Raw genomic sequence first — 22,008 nt, forward strand, 5'->3', positions numbered from 1 at the left:
ATTTATCCGTTACAACTATTTAAAATAACGTACCCCATTAATAAAAACATTGAAAAAGTATGTTATCTCAAAATCAAATACAATGAGATTCACTTTGTAAAACAGGAAACAGTGTCCACACGACACGGATGCCCCGAACTGTAACTTTGTCACTACATAAAAGCATAACTGTGTAAATGTTTTTGAGATATACATCACCTTTATTTTATTAAACTATAAGTTTGCTGCATAACAGGTTTTCAATATTTAAATTTTGTTGTTTGTTACATATGTCATCTGCTGCAGTTTGTAGATGTTTTTTATCTGCCAATGCTTTGCTTGCAAATAACAGGAATGCACGTATCTTCTTGTCAACTGTAGATTATTTTTTTTTCTTATACTTACTAAAGCAAATTAAGCGTTGAATACATTGTACTTGTTCAGTCTTTTTCATGACACGCAGCACATTTAAGCAGGTGGACACTGGTGTATTGTTATGTGTTGCAGCTGAATGCATAATCTCAGAGAACACCATGTTGAATGTTTAAAATGCACTAAGTGACCCACTGACCTAGTTTTTGACCCCATGACCTTATTTTTGGCCCGGCATGACCCATGTTCAAACTTGGCATAGACATTATCTAGATACAACTTCTGACCAAGTTTGGTGAAGATAGGATGAGAACTAGGATGAATTAGAGAGCAGACACGAAAAGTGTGACGGATGGACAGACAGACAGACAGACCAACCGACCGACAGACAGTACGAAAACTATATGCCTCCCGTTGGGGGCATAAAAACACATAACTGAGCATGAAAAAAAAATAGCAAAATATATTTATTGGAATTATGGCATATATGAAACAAGTGGAACAACGATAATTTAATCACAATCTCTTTCCCATCCACATTTTTATGGGAATTATTAACCCGTTTTGGCATATTTTCAAATGTGATTACTGGGCTATAGATAACTTTTGGGGTATATTGGGTAATTCACCCCATGTTTTTGACATTAATTATAGGGTTTTTGTAAATTCAATTGTTCACCACCTACTTTTGAGCTTAATCGGGTTGTTCAACCAAGTTTTTTTAATTCAATTGGGTAATTAAGGGAATGACATATAATATAATAAAAATCTACTAAAGTTACTATATTATTTATACAAATGGAATTCCAAAAGGTACCTGTACATAACAACAAACAATTAATGAATTTCTGATCAAAGTTCATTAATGTCTTCTGGTCATTTGAGTTGAATACCTTGAAAATGAAAGTAGAAATCGGACGGGTCTATAATAATTACAACTAGAGCTTTGTCACAGACGTGAAGAATACCCCCACATGCCGCATTGACACATAATATTTTGCATGTCGTCTTCACAAAAAACAGCAGAGACCATGCTCAATTTTTAAAACGCACTAAGTGACCCCTTGACCTAGTTTTTGACCCAGAAAGGCCCATGTTCTAACTTGGCCTTAAGATCATCTCCATAAAACTTCTGACCAAGTTTGGTGAAGATCGGATGTAAACTACTTGAATTAGAGAGCGGACATCATGCTGAATGTTAAAAAACGCACTAAGTGACCCCGTGACCTAGTTTTAGGCCCGGAATGGCCCATGTTCAAACTTGTCCTAGAGATCATTTAGATAAAACTTGTGACCAAGTTTGGTGAGGATTGGATGAAAACTACTTGAATTAGAGAGCGGCCAACATGGTGAGGCTTAAAATGCACTTAGATACCCTGTGACCTAGTTTTTGACCCGGCATGACCCATATTCAAACTTGACCTAATCATCATCTAGATACAACTTCTGACCAAGTTTGGTAAGGATTGGATTAAAACTACTTGAATTAGAGAGCGGACAACATGGTGATGTTTAAAACGCACTAAGTGACCCCGTGACCTTGTTTTTTTACCCGGCATGACCCATATTCAAACTTGCCCTAGACATGATCAAGATACAACTTCTGACCAATTTTGGTGATGATTGTATAAAAACTACTTGAATTAGAGAGCAGACAACATGGTGAGGTTTAAAACACAATAAGTGACCCCGTGACCTAGTTTTTGACCCTGCATGGCCCATGTTCAAACTTGACCTACACATCATCTAGTTACAACCTCTGACCAAGTGTGGTGAAGATCGGATTTAAACTACTTGAAATAGAGAGCGGACACCATGCTCAATGTGTAAAACCCACTAAGAGACCCTGTGACCTAGTTTTTGATCTGGCATTGCCCATGTTCGAACTTGGCCTTCAGATCATCTTGATAAAACTTCTGACAAAGTTTGGTGAAGATCGGATGAAACCTACTTGAATAAGAGAGAGGACACCATGCTGAATGTTAAAAAACGCACTAAGTGACCGTGTGACCTAGTTTTTGACCCGGAATGGTCCATGTTCAAGCTTGGCCTAAAGATCATCTAGATACAACTTCTGACCAATTTTGGTGAATATCGGATGAAAACTACTTGAATTAGAGAGCAGACAACATGCTGAATGTTTAAAACGCACTAAGTGACCCTGTGACCTAGTTTTTGATCCGGCAAGGCCCATGTTCGAACTTGGCCTTAAGATCATCTAGATACAACTTCTTACCAAGTTTGGTGAAGATTTGATGAAAACTACTTGAATTAGAGAGCGGACAACATGCTGAATGTTTAAAACACACTAAGTGACACCGTGACCTAGTTTTTGACCCCGCAAGGCCCATGTTCCAACTTGACCTAGACATCATGTAGATACAACTTCTGACCAAGTTTGGTGAAGATCGTATGAAAACTACTTAAATTAGAGAGCGGACACATAATACGGACCTACAGACAGACCGACCGACTGACCGACCGACCGACAAGTTTACTCCTATATACCCCCCTAAACTTCGTTTGTGGGGGTATAATAATACCCCCAATGATTGATAACCGCTGAAAAGACTGCCTTCTTTTCTGCATAGGATGGCATATAAACTATCCGATACATTTGTGTACGGCAAATAACCAGTGTAAAAAATATGCCCGGTGTTCGTAGGAATTGCGTTTCGTGACGCAAGGTTTTTTACGGGAATTACGTTATTAAATTTGAATCTGCATTTTTGTAGGCTTTATTTTGAATTTATTTACGTTTTTAGTTATTTTAATTGCGTAATAACGCAAAGACGCTTATTGTCTATAAAACTTGGTGATTAGATACATGTATGATAGCCTAAAAATCTTAAATGATTTTAATAGATTTAACTAATGTTTTTAGTAAGAGACAAGAGCTGTCTCCATCGGAAGACATATGCCCCTGAAAAACGCTTTTTTGAAGCCTAAACGCAGGTTTCGAAACCTAAACGAGGACCCTAAGTTCAAGGTCAAGGTCAAAGGGGTCAACAGTTTTGTGCGTATGGAAAGGCCTTGTCCATACCCACATGAATACCAAATATGAAGGTTACATCTGAAGCGACATAGAAGTTATGAGCATTTTTCGAAACCTAAACGCAAAAGTGTGAGGGACAGACGGACGGACAGTGCAATCACTATATGCCTTCCCTTGGGGGCATTAAAAAGTTGAACAAAAAATGATGTAGCCGATATTTGAACCAGTGTCGTCAGGTTATGTAAGCAGAATTGCGCTACCACTGCGACACCCTAACTTTCATGACCAGTTGCGAAACATTTTACTTATTGTAAACATTATCTAGCTTTTGACAATAACAGAATTGTTTTACAAACGAAATTAGTTTTATTGTCTAAGATGTTTTTTACTAAAAATGGTCTTAGAAAAATTCTCTCAGAAAAAAATCTTCGAAAAAAGTTTCTATGTGAAAAATTGTAAAAATTAGAAAATTGTATGTTAAATCTCTTATCTATTTTGTCTGCCAACTTCCTTTTACATCTGGGCATGTTTACCGCTTGCTAAACACACAACCAATTGCAAGACGTCTTTCTGATTTGTGGTAATAAAGTAAATCGGCTAATGCCAATGAACTAAAAATTTCAAACTGGCCTCAAATTAACAAAGTTATAATGCTTTAAAAACAACAACATATAATTAAAACAAGAGGGCCTGAAAGGCCCTAAGTCGCTCAACTCAGATAATAAGATATTATTGGGACAAACCTTCTGACCAAGTTTCATAAAGATCGGAAAATAAATGTGGCCTCTAGAGTGTTAACAAGGTTTTACTATTGCCAAATAAGGAAAAATGCCCCGCCCCCTGGCAGCCATGTTTTTCAACCAACCAGAATCATTTTATTTTTGAACTCGTTCAAGATATTATGGGGATGAATCTTCTGACCAAGTTTCATGAAGATGGGACAGTAAATGTGGCCTCTAGAGTGTTAACAAGATTTTACTATAGCCATATAAGGAAAAATGCCCCGCACCTTGAAAGCCATGTTTTTCAAGCAAACATAAATTATTTTCAAACTCATTCAAGATATCAATAAGACAAATCTTCTGACCATATTTCATGAAGATTGGACAATAAAGGTGGCCTCTAGAGTGTTAACAAGGTTTTACTCTAGCCATATAAGGAAAAATGCCCCCCACCCTGGTGGCCATGTTTTTCAACCAACCGGCATCATTTTCAAACTCATACAAGATATTAATGGGATGAATCTTTTGACCAAGTTTCATGAAGATTGGACAATAAATGTGGCCTCTAGAGTGTTAACAAGATTTTACTATAGCCATATATAGCCATATCAGGAAAAATGCTCCGCCCCTTGGCAGCCATGTTTTTTAAGCAAAGGTTACCATTTTTGAACTCATCCAAGATATCATTGGGACAAATCTTTTGAGCATGTTTCATGAAGATCGGAAAATAAATGTGGCCTCTAGAGTGTTAACAAGGTTTTACTAAAGCCATAAAAGGAAAAAAGCCCCGCCCCTAGCTGGGGGCCATGTTTTTCAACCAACCGGCATCATTTTCAAAATCGTCCAAGATATTATTGGGATGAATCTTCTACCCAAGTTTCATGAAGATCTGACAATAAATGTGGCCTCTAGAGATTTTACTATAGCCATATAAAGCCTTATAAGGAAAAATGCCCTGCCCCTTGGCAGCCATGTTTTTCAAGCAAACGTAACCATTTTTGAACTCATCCAAGATATCATTGAGACCAATCTTCTGACCAAATTTCATGAAGATTGGACAATAAATGTGGCCTCTAGAGAGTTAACAAGGCAAATGTTGACGCCGCACAACGCACAACAGACGACGGACAAAAGGCGATCACAAAAGCTCACCATGAGCACGTTGTACTCAGGTGAGCTAAAAATCATGCCTGCATACATGTATACGTAGAATTTCAATAGATGCCGTTAACGTTCATCTATTCTTTGATGCAAGAAAACTACAATATAAATGTATTTGGCTTAGAGAAGCATTGCATCTAAAATAAGTTAACTTGTGTTAAATTTGCCAACTAACAAATATCTTCAATACCGAGTATGATATTTTAGTCACAACTTGAGGATGCAGCCATGGTTAGCCTAGTTAAATTTACAGGTAAACTAATTTTGCTTCAACATTAACTGTTAATGCATGATTACATTGTACTAATTTCAATGATCCTTGGTAACAAAATTCAAATGAATTATTGATAACACATACTGGTTTTGATGTGTATTTAATTGGCCTCATTACGAAATGTTTGGCTTCAATAGATGACAAAAATTTAATTGTTTCCAATATTAAACCATTATGACAACATACTTGTTTAAGAATTAATGCATGGTGAACATGAAATAGATTAAAGAATTAATGCATGATAGAAACCAACTAGTTTAATGGTAAATGCATGATGACAAGATTTTAGTTAAAATGATTCATTTTACACAAAAACAAATAGTTTATTAGTGTTAAAAATGATAAATGCATCATAAAGACATACTGGTTTCAATAATTAATGCACACCTTTTGATATTTACTGGTAATGCATGATGCAAACATTAAAGTTTCAAAGATCAATGCATGATGAAAATGTAAATTTAATAATGAAAATATGAGCCTTGTTCTGAGAAAACTGGGCATAATGCATGTGCGTAAAGTGTCGTCCTAGATTAGCCTGTGCAGTCTGCTAATCAGGGACAACACTTTCGGCTTAACTTGATTTTTCTTGCGAACTGCACAGGCTAATCTGGGACGACACTTTACGCACATGCATTATGCCCAGTTTTCTCAGAACAAGGCTCATATTTTCATTATTAAATTTACATTTTCATCATGCATTGATCTTTGAAACTTTAATGTTTGCATCATGCATTACCAGTAAATATCAAAATGCGACTCATAATTATGATATGTTCTTATTTCAACAATCAATCCTTGATGAGAACAAGCGTACCAGTCTCGATGACAGTGGTTATGATATCGGCCTCGTCTAGCATGGGGGCTACCTGCCCCTTGTATATCTGCATAGCCCTGCCAGGACCGCTGTGGGGGTTGACCAAGACCAGCAGTCTCTTCTTTTCTGGCACTGAACATTTGTCTACATCTGAAAGAGCCAAAGTACACAGATCTTAAAGAAGGATACAAAACATTTGTTTGGATCTTAATTTGTTCAGGGTAATAAAGTATGACATAACATTCATTTAATCTGATCTTAATTTGTTTAGGGTAACACAGTCTGACATGAAACTTTTTTTCAGATCTTAGTTTGTTCAGGGTAATAAAGATGTTAAGTATGACATAACAGATTTGTTCAGATCTTCATTTGTTTAGGGTTCTAAAGTATGACATAACAGATTTGTTCAGATCTTCATTTGTTTAGGGTTCTAAAGTATGACATAACACATTTGTTCAGATCTTAATTTGTTCATGGTCATAAAGTATGACATGACACATTTGTTCAGATTTTGATGTGTTAAGGTTCATAACGTATGACATAACACATTTGTTTAGATCTTAATGTGTTAAGGTTCATAAAGTATGACATAACACATTTGTTCAGATCTTAATGTTTTAAGGTTCATAAAGTATGACATAACACATTTGTTCAGATCTTAATGTGTTAAGGTTCATTAAGTATGACATAACACATTTGTTCAGATCTTAATGTTTTAAGGTTCCTTAAGTACAGAGGGCCAGATAAGATGCGTATTTGCGTAAAATACGCATGAAAAAACAGAAAATACGCATGGCTTAAACTTTTCTTGAGTAAAAAAACTCCCGGCTAAATTCGGATTAGGCATCAAGTGCAATTTCAATGCGTATTAGCCATTTATACATGCATATAAATTCATGTAAACATGATTGGTTCCCGTCATTGTGTCCACACGGGTAAAAGTGACATGACCATCTATGTGGTTCCCGACCTAATTTACTCCTAAGTCAGAATGGTATCATTTCATTTTGGTCCACGATAAAGGCCGATGTTGACACAACGGGCTCCCCGCTGCATTCACGCTTATGATGAAAACATTTGACATCACATTCGATAAAACCCGAATCGCCCACCTTCAAGCATTTAATAACTGCTATCAGTTCATCTATTGTGAAAACCTTTTTCCTTCAAGCACTTTTTAAATGGCAGCCAAAATACACATATAATAAACAAGTTGTGGGGACCAAGCTTAGAAGATTTGATCGTGGCTGTACATTGTGTGCTAAACAGTGGCTTGCCAATTCAAGACGGAAAAAGAGATCAATGACTGCTTATAAGCCAAGGGCAAAAAACAGAACAACTGTTAAATACATTGTGTAAAACAAAAGTGATTGCTCTATTCTGTACAATAATACTTGTTAAAGCGAGTTAACAACATGATGATGTACAATTTATTATTAATTGTGATCCTTTGAACATAAATAGTCCTTAATATTATCGGATTTTGATTTTTACTCATCAATTAAAAATTTCATGAGTGAAATACCCCTCTGCTGAAAAAATTATCTGGAGCTCTGCTTAAGTATGACATAACACATTTGTTCAGATCTTAATGTTTTAAGGTTCTTTAAGTATGACAAGGCTCACATGCTTCACTTATACAGATTTTACTACTATTTTTCCTAATTGTATTGTATTGAAAAGAAATAGTTTACTCTGAGCTCTCTTTAAAAGCCATTTTTGCAAATAAAAAATGTCCCCATTTTTAATGGCAATAAGCCATCTTACAGCCAGTTAAATAGTTTAAACATTGACTTTGTGTAAAACCATCATAGAGGCTGACATATGAGGTAAAGCCATACTTGTTGACTTTTAAATATCAGTTTCAGTATTGCGAGACCCAATGGCTAGTTCAGCCGGTATGCGAGTCCCAACGGCTAGTACCAAAAAACTGAGTTTTTGTTTGTTTGCTATATAGGCAAAGGAGGGATGTAAGGGAACTTGTACAAAATTTAATCTGTTTACTTCAGTCTTAAACAATTACTCATCCAAACATTGCGAAATGACATTGTAAAGTTTCATCCAATAAAACCCCAAGGTCATTTTAACTGATAATAGCATTCAGGTATGATTTCAATTGACATTTGTCACCCAAGGTAAATTTACCTTGTACAGTGGACTCAGCTTACATGTTTACCATATACCTATAGTTGATAAAACATGTGATCATTTACAGCAACAATACCACCATATTTTCAACTCAATTAAAAAACTAAATAATATGTCAAACTGAAATAATGCTGCTAAAAAAAAGTTAAAGGCGGAGGGATATAGAATTGGGCCTGTTTGTCTGTCCGTCAGTCTGTCACAGAACTTGTTAGGGCTATATCTCAGAAACTATATAAGATATCAACATGAAACTTCAAAGGTGTATAGATATCAATGAGGGGAAGCGCCATGCTCAAGAACCATAACCCTACACTTTCGTTAATCAGAGTTATTGCCCATTGTTTTTAGGAATTTTTTCAGGGCTATATCTCAGATACCATGCAAGATTTCAACATGAAACTTCATCAAGTTCATGGGTGTATTGATATTATCGGTAAGGAGGAAAAGTTCCATGCATAAGAAAGATAACCCTTCACTTTCTTAAATAAAGTTATTGCCCTTTGTTGTTTTTGTATGATGGAACTTTTCAGGGCTATATCTCAGATGTGATTCAACATTTCAACATGAAACAGGTGTGTAGAAATCAATGGGAAGAAGTGCAATGCACAAAAACCATAATCTTACATTTTCTAAACTAAGAGTTATTGCCCTTTCTTGTTTTTGCATGATGTAACTTTTCAAGGCTATATCTCAGATATGCTACACGATTTCAACATGAAAGTTCATGGGTGTGTGGATGTCAATGAGGAGAATTGCATTTCATAAAAACAACCTACACTTAATTATTTCCTATTAATTATTACCTACACTTAATGATTCTAATGTGAGTGCACCATTCCATAAACATAGGCAATTTGGCAGTTGATATATAATCAACGAATTTGCTTTTTTAATTTAACATCAAAACTGGCATACTAATAATTTACAATGGTGGTGATTTAGGGCTCTAATGGGTTAAACAATATTTTCCAGTCCGGTCTGCAAGTCAAAACTCAAAAACCAGTGTTTTTCGGTTTTCATCAGGATTTCAATAAATAAAGAAAAAGTAAATAAATTAACAAATAAATAAATAATACATATATAACAACTTATATACCGCATCATACAACTATTTATAAAGAAAGTATTCACAGCTTGTTGAAAATAAATGTTTATGTTGCATGACACTTAAGTCATTTTTTTAACATCATTTAGTGGCTAGACAGATAAAAAGCACAGAAAGCAACATCATATTTTCAACCTAAATTAAAGCTTCTCTAACTTAAAATAAATAACATGGATGTTCTTATTACTGGTTTCTTTAAATGCATTTGAAATAAGAAGTCGCTTCTGTTTCAGAAATTTGTAATGTACATTTTAATTTAATTAATAAAGAAGTTATTTTTACAGCTTTAAAGATTTTTTTTTACAATAAATAACTCATTTTTTTTATCAATTACAGAATTATGATTGATTTAATATAGAATAGCTTAAAGTCTTCCTTTGTAATGTTTAAATGCTATAATTTTCAATCGACCAGTATTGGCCAGTATTGACCAGTAATGACCAGTATTGACCAGTTTTAACCGGGTATTGACCGCCAGCCTGGTCAATACTCAATTGACCGGTCGATATGCCAACCCTGGTTTAAAGTGCCTCTATTTCTGCTTTAACATCACCCTAAATATAAACATGCATGTCATTGACTTCATTGAACAGCCATTGAAAGAATAAGGCTGGTCTTTGACCTTTCAGGTTTATCAATTCATCATACTAACTATAAAAACTTTTTGTCCCAAAAGTCACGGCTGATTTACTATACACAGATCACAAAATTTTATGGACCCCTAATGTAGTACTCTGCGGTCCACATGATTCCCAAACCTCTGTTAATATAATTTTGTTACACTGCAGTGTAAAATATGCATAAATACACACAAAATAATGATCTTCATGCAACGGAACATATGTCCCAACAGTCACATTTATATATTTAATTAATTCTTAAAAATATTAACACTAACCTGTTAAATATTTCAACAGAAATTATTTTTCTTACTGCTTTGGTTTTCATCTTGCATAAAATAATTAAAAATATAGATCTACTAGGTACATTTGATTAAATACTGAATTATGAAAAAAATAATTAAAAATCTGTAAATAATTACGTATCTTCACCTTTATAGAGCCTTTAATTCGTGAAATCATATCTCAAAAACTACGCAAGATAAGTTGGTCAAATTTTGAACATTGATTTTATTGCCATGGTATTAAATGAAAACATGTATGTGTACAGAATAGTCCTTGATTCTTCTTTAAATAAAACTGACCATGTTCAAGACTCTTTTTACACTACCTTTTGACCTTTATTTTATTAATTATTTTCATATAAGGATGTTTATCATTCACAAAGTAGTTCTATGTTTCATTCTCTATATCCCAACTAACTCATAAAATGGATAGATAATAATATACATGTCTCTTTTATTCCTATATTTTGTTATAATTTTTTGTACATTTTTTACATTTTTAGCAAATTTTCTGTCAGTCATGGTTATTTTTTTCATACTGAATGAAAAGATTTCCTTGAAACATTGACTATTTCATAAAATTTGAAGTTTCGGCGAATAGAAACATCTATATTATTTCCACATATAAAAACATTATTTTTTTACAAAATGTCACGCTTATTTTGCTTTAGGCCATAACTTCATTGTCTTGAATTTAAGACATGGTCAGTTGAAACCACAATTTGTATAGTTTGGTAATCATCTTATATGCCGTACAATTTGGGTCAAAAGTACAAAAACACCAACAGCTAAAAATAGATATCAACGCGGTGACAAAACTGTTACCGCGGTTACAATTTGTCACTGCAGTAACAATTTTGTCACCGCGGTTATATGTATTTTGTCACTGTGGTAACAATTTTGTCACAGCGGTGACAAATTATGACTGTTGGTATATTTTTGTGCCTGCTGTTACATTTATTTGTTTGGGTCAGTTTTCAACCACTCATTTTCCCTGTATAACAAACCTAGATTTTTTCAAGAAAATAATTAAATATTAAACAATAGTTTGTTTTGAAGCCACATGTCACCAAATAACAAGTTTTTTGTTTGTTTTGTTTTTAAATTGTAATAAAACTACAAAGCGTCCTGATAAGACTCGAACCCCCGACTGCAATAAAAAAGAAGCCGACAATTCATAAATTCATTGGCGATTGTCCTACTAATTATACCATAATAATCTGTATTTTTTAAGTTCTACGGATATTTTTTAAAGATAATAATAATTGAATTATTCATTATAAATATTCGCAGAGTTGCCGTTTTGCAAGACGTTATTTCATTGGTCAGTTTGATTTAGCTCTTATCAAACTCTTTGGGTCAGACAAAGTATCACCACAGTTACAATTATATCACAGCAGTGATACATTTATTACCGCAGTGACAAAATTGTCACCGCAGTGACAATTTTGTCACCGCGGTGATATCTATTTTTAGCTGTTGGCGTACATGTATATATACTTTTGACCCAAAGGGTACATCATAATCTTATTAGATAACAAGTGGCAGTTATGTAACAAACATTGCCCTTGTTATATAATTGAGTGGACTACACGTAATCACTAATCAGGGACCTGATGTAATACACTGCATGGTAACAGTCTCAACAGCTGTTAGACAGACTTCATTAAACACGATAATTAGTAAAACAATATTTATGAGGATAATTTAAAGTAAATGAAATTCTATTTATATGTAGTTCAACAGATGCTCTTGATGAGAGAATGACTTTATATATTATATGTGCTTAAAACTAGACATCTGTTACACTGTACATGTAAAGTGATACATCTCTGTTTTCTACACAAAGGTGCTTTACAATACACGTTCATGTAGACATGTATTGATAATATCCTTAATTTTGAGTGCTGCAGCATCTTTCATATATTAAATAATGAGATATTTATCTATTTTCATTTCGTGCCATTAATAGAATTTGTGTGATATCAACCAAGATGATACTCCTTTAAAATTGTGTGATAAATTAAGATAATTTGTGATTATTATTAAGAAAATAATCTATTTGACGCATTGTCACTGATTAAAGTGAGTTATTTAAAACATGCAGAGTTACAGATGGTCTGGTTTATAATATTTTGCATTGTACTCATCAGAAATTGCAACAAGAAAGACTATAAAAAGAACAATAAGCTAGTGCTTGGGGCTCTGCCCTTTATCCCTGTTGGGGACCTACGGCCTCAGACTCCCCGCTTAAATTTCCCGATTTCAAATAAAAAAAAATTGTCACCACTGAAAGTGTTCTCAATTTCGCTAAAATAAAAACAGAATATCAATATCATTTAGTTATTTCCCTCAATTCACAATTAAATGGTATTAAAAGTAATTATGTTTACAAAGTAAAATTAAATTAAGATACACATTGCATGTAAAGATAATTTATCTTAAACCAAATAATCCAAAAAGGGAATATAATTATTCTGTATCAGTTTTTTATAGAATAATCTAAGAATACAATTGTATTGGACGATTCCCACTTACTATATCTAATGTCTAGGATTCTTTTTATATCACATACAATGTGGAACTTTATTATGCAATATTTCATATCTACAATATTAAAACTCTGAGGAAACACATGTAAATTATTAGGAATTTCAATAGATAAACAAAAACAAAAGAAAAATGTAAGTGGTCAAAATACTGGAGGTCATCTGGTTATTTTGTTTGGGCATATTTGTAAAATTGTTCTGCAAATGTTGCTGCTTATGTGGTATATATTTAGAAAAAATACTATTACAAAACACAATATATACTGTATGACTTAAATAATGTATAACTTAATGTAAGATACATGTAGCTTCTTGGCAGTGAATGCATTAAAATGATGCAAGGCAGATTTCACAATGCTTGCATCAAAAGCAGGATTCTATGGGATACCAAAGGGGTCGAAACTTTAACTTTTGCTCGAGCAGAAAAATCCTGCTCGACCAGCATTTATTTTTAGATTATGGCATTAGCCAATCAGAACTCTTGTTATATTTGCCATTTGCTGTGAAACTGGTTTGTTTGGAAAAAATGGCTGCCGCCATGATGGTGCCTTTTTTACATCTTCTGCAAGTTTATGTGACGACCTGTTGAAAGTTTAACATTGACACCCGGTAAGTGATTTATATTTTGGCTGCAAACTAGTCGATCAAATAATTGTTGCCATTCGCTAAATAAGAAAATCGATCAGAAATACCTAACAGCTGTTAAAACTTTTGCGGAAATCACGACGATGATAAGAATGGCTCAATGGGTGCGCAAGTGTAGGTTCTCTGTTTCTATCGATTTACATACTTAATGATTCTTAATTATTGTTTCCGACACAGGTGCCGATTGCCTGTGATTGTGCCTTTCAGGTTAACATTGTTTACGTTTCTCGTTCTCTCCATACATGTATATCTGCTGTCTTAACTTTGACAATTTTTTATTTATTTATTTATTCACATTTAAGGTCATTAGAACATACACATATATGACACATAAGACATGGTTTGCTATGTATATTGCTGTGATAATATATTTTATATTGTCTGCATTATGTAGTAACTATGTAATGTTCATATGTTTACCAAATAAAATCAATCAATCAAAGACATCACAGATTAACACAGAATATATCACAGATATCAAGGAATTAAGACTAGGTTGATTTTCTTTTTAAACAAGGGCTGTTTGTAAAACATGCATGCCCCCCATATGGGCTGTCCGTTGTAGTGGCAGCCATTGTGTGAATACGTTTTTTGTCACTGTGACCTTGACCTTTGACCTAGTGACCTAAAAATCAATAGGGGTCATCTGCGAGTCATGATCAATCTACCCATGAAGTTTCATGATCCTAGGCGTATGCGTTCTTGAGTTATCATTCAAAAACCATTTTACTATTTCGGGTCACCGTGACCTTGACCTTTGACCTAGTGACCTCAAAATCAATAGGGGTCATCTGCGAGTCATGATCAATGTACCTATGAAGTTTCATGATCCTAGGCCCAAGCGTTCTTGAGTTATAGTCTGACAACCACCTGGTGGACGGACCGACAGACCGACCGACCGACAGACCGACAGACATGAGCAAAGCAATATACACCCTCTTCTTCGAAGGGGGGCATAAAAATCACAATTTAAAGGCAACAAATAAAACGCTGTTACAGTATGCATACTTTTAACAATATATGAATTTTTGTAACAGTAGAATGTTTATATGAGCACGAAAGCTGAGGACCTATGGATAACCCTATGGTTCTTGTGCATGGCACCTCTCCACAGCAATATTTATACACCCATAAAGTTTCATGTTGAAAACTTATATTGAGTTTCTGAGATAAAGCCCTGAAAAGTTTGTGAGTGACTGCACTGACAGACAGACGGACGGTACGTTTAAGTATATTTAGCGTACCCGGGGTACATTAAAGTATACTTAAGAGTTCACGGGGTACTTTAAAGCAGTACCCAAGCCGAACCGACAATTACCAATCAAGCTTATTGACAGATTAAATAAATGATGATAGTGGTACATGTAACTATGATTGTGTGAAATACAATGTATAATACAATAGTTTACCTGAATTGAGTGTACATGTGAATTAGCTAAAATAATGATAAAAACACCGATTGGGATTATACATTTCTGGAACTGAATTTGGTTCATTATCAGTTTTTAACTTTTTTAAGCTGAAATAATATATATATATATATATATAATCTGAAAATATTTTCTTAAACCAATGTTATTTCTTTGTATTAAAGGGACGGTTAACCACAACGACACAAAAAGTTGTAAAATACCATATTTTGTTACAATTATTACTTTATATTGATTAAAATATCACGACTTGTATATCACATTACTTGAAAAAAGTTAATTTTTTCAGTATATTCGGTAATAAAATTTCCCGATGTGAAATCGAAAGTACATCGCGAAAATAGGTGACATAATGATATAAACACTATAAATAACGCAAGTAGATTAATCATTTTATATATAAAATATATACAATTCACTACGCATGCACAATTTGCATTCCTGGGTTAACCACGGGATGATGATCAATCTACAGGCGTTATTTATAGTTAAGTGGTAGTTACCTGGTAAACATACCCAGTAAAATTTATTACCGAATATACTGAAAATATGAAAACTTAACAACTTTTTTTCAAGTAATTTAATACACCAGTCGTGATATTTTAATCAATATAAACTAAATATTTTTAAAAAATACAGTATTTTACAACTTTTCTTTTCTTCGTAGTCGTGGGGGACCGTCCCTTTAAAACACTGCAACACTCATGACTGTAAATTAGGCAATACCATATTTCTATACAACGTAATGCATGTACACCATCGATATATATAACATTTAAAACAAAAAACGTTTTAAAATTAAAATGTTTGAATGGTGTTATAACTACTGTTTTGATATCGTTGTTGTGAACAACGTGTTTACGTTCAACGTCCGAAAAAAAAGATGTCCGAATATAAGTGCAATCTGTTAAAACGCGAAATTAAGTTGAATTGAAACAACAATGCGTTAAATATTATTTTTCATCAATCTGACATTTTTCACGGCGACTGATCAAAGCAATCTCACGGGGGTACTGTGAAAATCGTCAGATTTCTGATTAATCTGACAGATCTCACGATCTGACAAAATTCACGCTACACCTGTAGCTATTTCGTTTCCGTAGAGATAGCTTATGTCGTCCGTTTGTAAGCTCAAATTTGATTGGCTGACAGGTTCAATGGCTTTTCTAAAAATAAAATGCTGCTCGAGCAGGAATTTTGCTGCTTGAGCAGCATTTAAAGGGATCTTTTCACGCTTTGGTAAATTGACAAAATTGAAAAAAGTTGTTTCAGATTCGCATATTTTCGGTTTAGTTATGATATTTGTGAGGAAACAGTATTACTGAACATTTGCAATGGTCTTATATAGCCATTATATGCACCTTTTGACGATTTAAAAACCTAAAAAATATAAAGCGTTGCAACGCGAAACGATTGAATAATTTGGAGAGTTCTGTTGTTGTCATTTCAATTTGTGAAACTACGAAGATTGCTTATATAACGTATAAAATACGCGTCTTATGTATGCTTGGCAGGATAGCTCAGTTGGCTAATGCGCTTTTTACTTCAGGTTTCCTGGGGTCACTGGTTCGAGCCCTGCTGCGGGCTACTTTTTTTCCTTTTTAAATTTTTTTTTGATTTTTTACTGGAGCTTTTACAATTTAATGTTTACATTTATCAATATAAAGAATTTAATGACAAACTTCAAAACACGCCAAAATCTGTGAAAAGGCCCCTTTAAATGCTGCTCAAGCAGCATTTTTTTCTGCTCGAGCAGAAGTTAAAGTTTCGACCCCTTTGGTGCGCCATAGGATTCTGCTTCTAATGAAATCACTGATTAAGCAGCACAAGCAGTGAGGCAGACAGTGGGCTGACATCAATATAATTACCGGTATGGTCCTGCTACTTTTCAAAAATTATCCAACCCACAGGTATCCTTGTTCCCTTCTTATCCACATCACAATGAAAACTGCATGAATACTGCCTGTTTTTAATAAGTGATACTTATGGAAACTTATATGAAATAAGAATATAAACTTACTTTGATAATCAATTACCATTATGATCTTTAATAAAGATGGATTAGCAAAATCATGAGGTCATTCCTAGTTTCCATAATAAAAGTGCAAAATTAATGTAATGATCGCTAAAATGTACATGTAGATTGTATTTGGTATTATAATTAAGAATTTTAAAAATAACATCTGTGAAGCGTTAAATGCCAAAAAGACAACATTTTTTACTCTATTGAACATTTTAATCTGGATATTATCCTGCCTGAATAAGCTATAATACCAGTTTTCACGTGGTCAGAATTGTTTTAAATGAACTTTCAGCTTATACAGAACTAGATATCGGTAATGTGAAAAGGTCTGTTTAGAGATTAAGTTGTTGAAGTTGTATGTTTCAGTGCTCCAGCTAGCCTAAACGGAGGGATGCAGCACCAAGTCGCCCAAAGTCCCACCCTGCCCCCCTCGGACACCTAAGAGTCACTGAGGGGTGCAGCATCAAGCCGCTCATAGCCCCACCCTGTCCCCTCGGACGACTAAGAGTCACTGTGGGGTGCAGCATCAAGCCGCCCAAGTCCCACCCTGCCCCCTCAGACACCTAAGAGTGATGCACTTTTTGATCTGATCACAATATTATATATTAAGACAATTAATTTTAACAAAATGAACACATTTGTCTTATAAATATTTTAAAATTAGTATGTACAGCATGTATGTTTCCAGTAGAAAAAAGCAAATACAAAATGAATAACAAATTTCCCAAAATATTGATAACTGAGCTGTTTAATGGTAAGAGGTATAATACTGTATGTCTCTCAGTATTTTCCATCCCTAACAGCGAGTACCAGTAATTTTTACAAACATATGATTGATCATATCATGACTTTTTAATACGTTCTATAATGTCTTAGATGATATTAGTCCTAAATATATCATACTAGCCAGATATTTAGAGGATACAGGATGGGCAATTTTTTGTTTAACCCTTTGAGTTATACAATTTCCTGAAACATTCATAGCTTGACCCTTGGGATGATGAAGAATGAATGCCTCAGTGTGTGTTTGTTTTGATGTCCCCCACTATAGTAGTGGGGGACATATCGTTTTTGCCCTGTCTGTTGGTTGGTTGGTCTGTTGGTTGGTTTGTGCCAACTTTAACATTTGCAATAACTTTTGCAATATTGAAGATAACAACTTGATATTTGGCATGCATATGTATCTCATGGAGCTGCACATTTTGAGTGGTGAAAGGTCAAGTTCAAGGTCATCCTTCAAGGTCAAAGGTCAAATATATGGGTCAAAATCGCTCATTTAATGTACACTTTTGCAGTATTTCAATATTCAAGATAGCAACTTGATATTTGACATGCATGTGTACCTCATGGAGCTGCACATTTTAAGTGGTGAAAGTTAAAGGTCATCCTTCAAGGTCAGATGTCAAATAAATGTGGCCAAAATCGCTCATTTTATGAGTACTTTTGCAATATTGAAGATAGCAACTTGATATTTGGCATGCATGTGTATCTCATGGAGCTGCACAATTTGAGTGGTGAAAGGTCAAGGTCATCCTTCAAGGTCAGAGGTCAAATATATGTGGCCCAAATCGCTTATTTTATGAATACTTTTGCAATATTGAAGATAGCAACTTGATATTTGGCATGCATGTGTATCTCATGGAGCTGCACATTTTGAGTGGTGAAAGGTCAAGGTCATCCTTCAAGGTCAAATATATGGGTCAAAATTGCTCATGTAATGTCACTTCTGCAATATTGAAGCTAGCAATTTTATATTTGAAATGCATGTGTATCTCATGGAGCTGCACATTTTGAGTGGTGAAGGGTCAAGGTCAAGGTCATCCTTCAAGGTCAAACATCATATAGGGGGACATTGTGTTTCAAAAACACATCTTGTTTCAGTTTCATATTACAGACGGTGACCCATAACATTAATCTTCAAACTTTTGTTAAGTATTTAATGATTTTGTTAATTTAAAAAAAAGTGCTTGTTTATACTTATTTTTTGTAATTAATGGTTGCTATTAGATGAGCTTCACTGATTTGATGATAATGCTTATACAACAAAGTGGTATTTGTGGGAATCTTACTTTGCTCCATCAACATAAGGAGAGACCAGTCCTATTAAAATGCACTTTAGTATTTCAGTACATTATGTTCCCTTCAATTGACTTCATCCTAGTTGCAATAATCCAACTCTAAGCTATTGACCATCCGGGCTGTATGTATGTACCCATAAAAGCTCAGAGCATTCAATGAGAACTAACTTCTTCCTAGATATAGGCTAGCTTATGAAAATACAACAACATTTAGCTGTGTGTACAAACAAAGCTGATACATCATTTACAAACAACAAAATCCCTTCAAAGACACATATTTAGTTTATTATTAATTAATTAACTATTTTAACTCAATTAAATTTTAAAATGTTTTACCTGTATTAAACATTACTATTTAAAATGTTCAAGAACTAGCTTTTGCAATGGTTATCTATTCGCCTTATTGAATATTCCTCATATTAAGGCAGGGCATTTTTTCACAATTTTTAGCTGTTGTTTGATCATATTCCGTACGACAAAAAGTTGTTGTTGGTTTTTAAATTGTATTCCCATTTCTGTATTGATGTTCTGACTTTTACATGTTTGGAAATCAAGCTGTCAAAGTGTAGAAATAATTTGAAATTGTAATATCCACTTTACAGGGCTTGTTAATGTTAAGGATCTTCTATCTGAAAATTTTATGAACAATTGTAACAAACATGAAACACCCTAAATTCATAATTTGACTCTCATTGCACCTGAAACTGTCATATTCTCAAAACAGGGATATAAGGCTAAGCAAACATTCCATCTCTAACTGTAACACACCTGTTTTGAGCACTGTCAGACCTTGACATAAACGTAAAATGACACGTCTCCATTTCTCATTTACTTTCCTGTTGCTATCAAACGATTCGTCCGCACTTCTGGAAAATGTGATATGTTGTTTGGAACGTACGCATTTCTCACCGAACAATTTCTTTTTCAAAGGGTAATGGAACACTGTCAGGTAGGCTTTGTTCGAGTGTTTTTGATCCAACGATTTTCGACATCTGCAGCCAGTGACATCGCCAAAATGGATGTATTTCAATGTTTTCTTCGATCTCTCGCCACCTTTTGGATAGTACGATATTCCTGTGCGCGAACACTCGACGTGATACAACACTTTGTCTCTTGGAAACACTTCAAAGTCGCCTTCTAACAAAATATCGTCCTTCGACATCTTGTTCGGAGTAGTTGCAACAACAACAGTGCCCATCTTTCGATCATGTGTCACCTATCCTTGGTCACGTGACGCTTCCTATAAACAGATCGATAAACCAAGGTTACAGGAGTGCTCTCCCTTGCATAATGAAAAGTTATTTTCATTGGTTACCTCCCCTAATATTTATATCAATTTATCGATTTTCTACGGAATACCGTTAGTTCCATCGTGGCTTCACATTAAAATCCAGAGGGCGACAATGCGATAGTGCGAAAGTACGATGGCGACAATGGGATTGTACGATGACGACAATGCGACAATACGATGGCGATAGTGCGATAGTACGACGGCGACAATGTGATAATACTATGACGACAGTAAAATAACGCGATAGCACGATGGCAAATACGATGACGACAGTGCGACAATCCGATGGCGACAGTACCAAGGTTACAGGAGTGCTCTCCCTTGCATAATAAAAAGTTATTTTCAGCGCAATGGTTACCTCCTCTAATATTTATAACAATTTGTCGATTTTCTTTAGTGCCATCGTGGTTACACATTCAAATCCAGAGGGCGACAATGCGATAGTGCGATAGTACGATGGCGTCAATGAGATAGTACGATGGCGACAATGCGATAGTGCGACGGCGACAATGTGATAGTACGATGGCGACAATGTGACAACACGATAGTACGATGACGACAATCCGACAGTGCGACAATACGATGGCAACATTGCGATAGTACGATGGCGAAAATGCGATAGTCATATCGTACTGTTACGGAATTACGGAATACCGTTAGGCTATCGTGGTTACACATTAAAATCCAGAGGGCGAGAACGCGATAGTACGCTGGCGACAATGCGATAATACGATGACGACAGTGCGACAATACGATGACGACAATGCGATAGTACGATGGCGACAAAGCGAGAACGCGATAGAACGATGAAGGTAATGCAACAGTGCGACAATACGATGGCGACAGAGCGAAAGAACGATGGCGACAATGCGATATTCAAATCGTACTGTCGCCATCGTACCATCGCATTGTCGCCATCGTATTGTCGCACTGTCGTCATCGTATATTCGCATTGTCGCCATCGTACTATCGCGTTCTCGCATTGTCGCCATTGTATTATCGCACGGTCGCCATCGTATTGTCGCACCGTCGTCATCGTATTGTCGCACTGTCGTCATCGTATTATCGCACGCGACATCGTACTATCGCGTTATCGTACTGTCGTCATCGTATTATCGCATTGTCGCCATCGTACTATCGCACTTTCGCAATCGTATTTTCGCACTGTCGTCATCGTATTATCGCATTGTCGCCATCGTACTGTCGCATTGTTGCATTGTCGCCATCGTACTATCGCATTGTCGCCATCGTATTATCGCACTATCGCATTGTCGCCATCGTTAAATCGCACTGTTGCCATCGTATTGTCTCACTGTCGTCATCGTATTATCGCATTGTCGCCATCGTACTATAGCGTTTTTGTACTGTCGTCATAGTATTATCAAATTGTCGCCATCGTACTATCGCACTGTCGCCATCGTATTGTCGCATTGTCGTCATCGTACTATCCTATTGTCGCCATCGTACTTTCGCACTGTCGAATTGTCGCTATCTGGACTTATATGTGTTACCACG

The 22,008-nt window shown here is 35.1% G+C and overlaps 1 protein-coding gene across 1 annotated transcript in view; it reads right to left on the reverse strand.

Moving 5' to 3' along the window:
• LOC127868476 (sphingosine kinase 2-like) overlaps positions 1-20,466 on the reverse strand; it is a 57,128-nt gene extending 36,662 nt beyond the window's left edge. Inside the window, exons 1-2 of the mRNA XM_052410294.1 lie at positions 19,971-20,466; positions 6,321-6,470 (exon numbers count right to left, since the gene is read on the reverse strand). Coding sequence (XP_052266254.1) covers positions 6,321-6,470; positions 19,971-20,400 — 580 coding nt within the window. The 5' untranslated portion in view covers positions 20,401-20,466. The remainder of the gene's footprint in view (positions 1-6,320; positions 6,471-19,970) is intronic.
• Positions 20,467-22,008: the final 1,542 nt, after the last annotated feature.

The sequence above is a fragment of the Dreissena polymorpha genome, chromosome 2 (genome assembly GCF_020536995.1).
Source record: "Dreissena polymorpha isolate Duluth1 chromosome 2, UMN_Dpol_1.0, whole genome shotgun sequence".
NCBI classification, from domain to species: Eukaryota; Metazoa; Mollusca; class Bivalvia; order Myida; family Dreissenidae; genus Dreissena; species Dreissena polymorpha.